Source organism: Condylura cristata, unplaced genomic scaffold (genome assembly GCF_000260355.1).
Source record: "Condylura cristata isolate star-nosed mole 26May11 unplaced genomic scaffold, ConCri1.0 scaffold00002, whole genome shotgun sequence".
NCBI lineage: Eukaryota > Metazoa > Chordata > Mammalia > Eulipotyphla > Talpidae > Condylura > Condylura cristata.
The window spans coordinates 28,840,893-28,846,016 of NW_004567103.1; the positions used below are offsets into that span (position 1 = coordinate 28,840,893).

Below are 5,124 nucleotides of genomic sequence, written 5' to 3' on the forward strand. Positions count from 1 at the left end.
TAATATGTCAAAATTTCTGGTCTTGCACATGGGTGACTTGGTGATGGGAAACCCGCGGGGTTTACAATTGAGATGGAAAAAAAAATGTACAAAATGATGTAAAAATAAACTTTTGTAATAAAAAAAAATTCTGGTCTTGCAGTTTTAGTATTTCATTGAAGCAGGAAATAAATATGTGTGGGGGTAAAGGAGAGAAGGTGCCATTTCTGAAGGTGTGATGCATCGGAAAGGACAACAAAGGACTTAATTGCTAGGCAAAAGCTGTGCCCAGAAAATTCCAGGGCCACAGGTGTGTGAAGGCCTTTGCCGTCATGTGACCACCTCCTATAGAAGTTGTTTCTTACATCACAGTTGACAATAGAACAATAGGTTTTATTTTGACAGCAGATTATTGCGTGATCACACTTTAATAAACACTCCTCAAGCCTTTATGTCTGGGAAGTAAACCTAATTCCTCTCATTGCAGCACTAATGTTTTGCGCTTGTCTGTCTCTGCAGCTTTGTAGGAAGCCAACCTCAGAGAGGCAGACGGGATGGCTAGCTCAGCTAGGGAGCACCTGCTTTTTGTGCGGCGTCGAAATCCCCAGATGCGGTACACACTGAGCCCAGAGAACCTCCAAAGCCTTGCTGCCCAGAGCTCCATGCCGGAAAACATGACCCTCCAGCGGGCCAACAGTGACACAGACCTGGTGACTTCTGAGAGCCGCTCCAGTTTGACAGCCAGCATGTATGAGTACACACTGGGGCAGGCCCAGAACCTCATTATCTTCTGGGATATTAAAGAGGAGGTGGACCCTAGTGACTGGATTGGACTCTATCACATCGGTGAGTCAAAGGAAATAGACTTGTTTATCAATTAGAGTGTGTAGTTTTACTCTATAGTTTATTATATTGTGTTTTCTTCCAGAAACAAACACAGCTAGATTCTGGGAGGTTTCTTCATTCGATTGGGGGAGTGTCAACAATTAAAAACACTTTTGCTGATAAGGATTTTATGGTTATATTTCTACTCTCATCAAATGTAGCATCTGCAAATTTTATTTATTTATTTATTTATTTTTTAATGTACATTGTCTTTGATCAATAGTCCCATTCTGGAAGGAGGTGACTTTTATCATTTACTAATATTTTTGAACTGATAGATGTCTGGATTTAGAGAACTGATGTGAGAAATGTGTGTTTCCTAAAGGTTGACTTTCATTAAAAATAGCTTACAACCTAATGTATCTCTTCAGTTCAGAATTCCCCAATGTATCTTAGATCAACTAGGTAAGTAGAGTATCATAGTTCTTCTAACAAATGACTTAAAAAACATCATTATTAATGTAAGTGCCCAACTGTTTTCAGTTATTTTGTATTTGTTACTCATAGGTGATGAGTAGCACATTTGGGGAAAAAAAATCTGCTTTATTTGAAAGCAATAATCAAAATCTATCAACCAGCATAAAGAAAATCTTAATAAAATCTAACATTCCTCAAAGTGGGACTTTATCATGTAATGAAGGGAATGTCTTTCAAAATTTAACATCATGTACTTTATTGTGAAGACCTTGTAGCTACAAGTCCAGAATCTTTTCTTTCTTTTAAAAGAAATTAGGGAGGAATAAAGACCTTTCTGTTCATGGTAGTGCTTCTTGACCAGGGGTAATTTGTCACCTTACAGGACATTTTACAATATCTGAAGACGTTTTGATTTGGCATAATTGGGTGACAGGGTTGGAGACAAGGGACACTGCTAAAAATCCCATAACAGGACAACCCTCTGAAACACCCCCTGCCGCCTCCCAACAAAGAATTATCTGGGTCCAAATGTGAACATAGCCACTGGTGAAGAATCCTGGTTTGAGATAAAGTAAAATCTTATCTGGAAATTTGCTTCCCCCCCCTTATTCCTCCTATGAAAACAAAAAAGGGGGAAATATCTTCAGAGTTGGACATTTATGTCAGTTATATTTAAATATATATTCAAGGTGAGGAAGATACATGATGTAAAATGTTTCTATTTCTGATGCTCATAATTTCCACAAACGACCTTAGACTTACTATGTGGTCTTAGAAGTGAGTCTTTTAGGTTGTTGTAATTTCACCCTTGTGGAGTGCATTGAACTTTTTTCACCCTTTTCGTATTTTTTTCTTCCTTTTCATTTTAGATTGATGTGGTTGGCTATGAAACTACAAGGAACATATTTTGTTTTCTTAAATGCTTTTTATTTAGTATTTCTTTGGGAGAGGATCCACTTACTTTCTTCTGTAGGATGAGTTCTTTTGTGTATGACTAACTTTGGAAGAAGCTAGAGTCACTTAAAACAATGACTCCTATTACTTCATATTTTCCCCAACAGCCTCTGTGTTTCCTTGCCCCACCTACTGAATTTTCCTGTTTAAATTTAATCAGGAAGAAACTAAGGAATCCAAATCTTATTTACAAGTGCTCAAAGCCACAAAATCTTGGTGATATTAAATTTTACTTTCTAGAGGAAGAGGTATAGGTTAGAATACTAAATCTGGCATTAACTGAAGGCTATATTAGGAAACTAGAATTAGGAAATAAATCTCTTGAAAAGTGCTAACTTTTCTTCAGCTTATTTCAAGATGTTTCTGTAGATTTCTCACCACCATTGGATGTTTGCTGCCTGGTATGAAAATGTATCTTTTTTCATCTTTGTTGCTTTTAACATTTTCTCTTTATTTTGGCTTGTAGTAGCTTGTTTATGAGGTACCAGGTCTGATTTTCCTTTTTTATCCTGACTGGATTTAGTCTTGATAACTAATATATATATTTTTAATGAGTGTTGAAATTTTGGTCATAATTTGTACAAATATTTTTCTATTTTTTTGAGACTCCAGCTGAACATATCTTACACAGTTCCCGCTGTTCCATATTTCTTCAATCTTGTTGATATTCAGATTTCATGCTTTTTGCTTACTTATCTTCAAGTTTGAAAACTTGTTATTTTAATCTTCATCTGTCATTTGCTCCAATTAACACATTTTTAAATTTTAGTCATTTAAGTTTTCCTTCACAGTTACTTTGCATTTCTTTCTTTTTATAACTTTTTTTTTTATTATGTGGTTCTCTGTATATCAGTTTATTCAAACCACATATTTGTTCAGTTCTTCAAATTGAACAGAACTGTATTAAATTCTCTGCCTAGTAAATGTACCCTCTAAGTCATCTAAGGGCCAGTTTTTATTGCCTTCTTTCCTCCTAACGATGGCTTGCCTTTTCCTGTTTGTTTTTCATACATTGAACAGTTTTTGATGCTATATTGTATGTTGTGAATTCTATGTTATAGAAATGCTGAGTTTTGTGGAATAATTTTTTATTTCAATGTTAGTTTTAATTCTTGTTAGGCAGATTTATTTCCATGACCTTGCCTTAAATTTACCCTTTGTTAAGACGATGCATGCAAATCCCAGTGAACTTATCCAGCACTTGTAGCTTGATGGTGTCTACAGTGAACTTGGAGGGTTTGATTTGGGTTTTTGTTAGGGTGCAGGTAGGCCTTATTGTTGGACTTCTACTTATGTGTAGGACTGGCATGTCTTAGTTGGATGCCTTGAATGATAACCCGGTCTCTTTGATTTGGGCATGAGTGCTGTGTCCTCTAACATGGCTTGTAGGAGCTCTATGGCATTCTCAGCCCTGCAGCAACTGCCTTCAGGATAACTTTGGTAGCCTTGTCCAGCATATGCAGCCTGGGAATTAGCCAAATGCTTTGTGGGTCCCCATTTAAAATTTTGTGTTCAGCCTTCTGTCGCTCCTTCCTTCCTTCAGTTGACCCAAATTCTCATCTCTGCTCCTCAGCTCACTGTGAGAGCCATGGACTGTCTCTAGCTCCCCATGTTGCACTCAGAAAATTGTCCCTGATTGAAATCTGTGTGGCCATAGAATCACCTCATAAATTTTTTTTCTTTCTGGGATTTTAATTTTATACTACCTATTGTACAATGTCTTTACTGCTTCCTAATGTAACTGGTGGCTGAAGCCATAAACTATTACAGGTGGTGCCCCCTGGTGGGGATCGCTGGTGAGGCTAGATAGCTCAGGGAAAATGCCAAAATGTATTTTTTTGGGGGGTGACCAATAAGAAATACCCGTGATTGCAGAAGGGGGTGTGGACTCAGTCTGTCTTCAGGACTCAGGGTTTTTGGCTCTTCAGCATTTTGGGTCAGTGGATTTGGGCCTCCACTGTGCTGATCTTCCAGAAGGCTGTTGGGGCCCTCGAAGGTAGTGTTGTTTACATTAAGAAGATAGTCTAGAGCCTAGTTACCATGATATGATGTGAAGCAGAAGTTTCTTCATGCTTCTGACTTAGAATAGAGAGTAAGAAGCTCCACTTAATTTTCCCCTACAGCCATTTCCAGTGAATTATGATTAAGGCTGACTGTTTGGGCCCCATGTGTGAGTTCTTTTTAGTGTGTTTTCTAATAGGTTTAGGTCCTTATTGAGGAAGAAGACTGAAAAGTTAGTACCTTTAGTCCTCTCAAGAGGTTAGAACAAACAAAAAGACTACCATTTACAAACAGAAATACTACATAGGAAGAATGAGGGACCGGGGGTTCTCAATCATGCTGTTGGTTCCAGTAGATCTCCCACAATGAATGGCTTTAAAATATACAAGTACCAGCATCTAGGACAGTAAATATGGCTGATTACTATTGCTTCAGTTCTGTATCTGTGTTTAAAAGGAAGTTTGGTTTACCTGGGACTTCAACATTAGTAAGCAGAGGCCTACTTTAATCAGAATTAGCCATTTTTGTCCTGGGTAGGGATAGATTGTTCTGACCTCTGGATTGGTGGAGATACTGTTATCCCATGTGGAGATGAATGGGTGATAGTATTGGGGTCTTTAACTGACAGCCCTTTTCTGTCCCCTTGCTTCTGGTTCCTGGAGTGGGTAAGTAAACTCTTAGGGCAAATAGGCCTCCCCAGGCTCAGGAGAGATCTAAATATTGATGTAGTCCAACTAGTGTGTAATCAAAGGGTGGACTTGAGACCCACTTCTGACCAGTAAGGGAAGACTTTGGGGAGTTTCCTTTTCCAATGAAGAGCCAGAACCTCATGAATAACATCTTTTAAACTTCTCCTTCTCGTACTTGGGGCGCTAGTTGTAAGGTTGT

The 5,124-nt window shown here is 38.2% G+C and overlaps 1 protein-coding gene across 1 annotated transcript in view; it reads left to right on the forward strand.

The window, feature by feature from the left end:
* The first annotated feature begins 515 nt into the window (after positions 1-515).
* The window catches only part of HECW2 (HECT, C2 and WW domain containing E3 ubiquitin protein ligase 2), a 202,282-nt gene continuing 197,673 nt past the window's right edge, over positions 516-5,124 (forward strand). Inside the window, exon 1 of the mRNA XM_012728869.1 lies at positions 516-825. Within this exon, the coding sequence (XP_012584323.1) occupies positions 534-825 (292 nt within the window). The 5' untranslated portion in view covers positions 516-533. The remainder of the gene's footprint in view (positions 826-5,124) is intronic.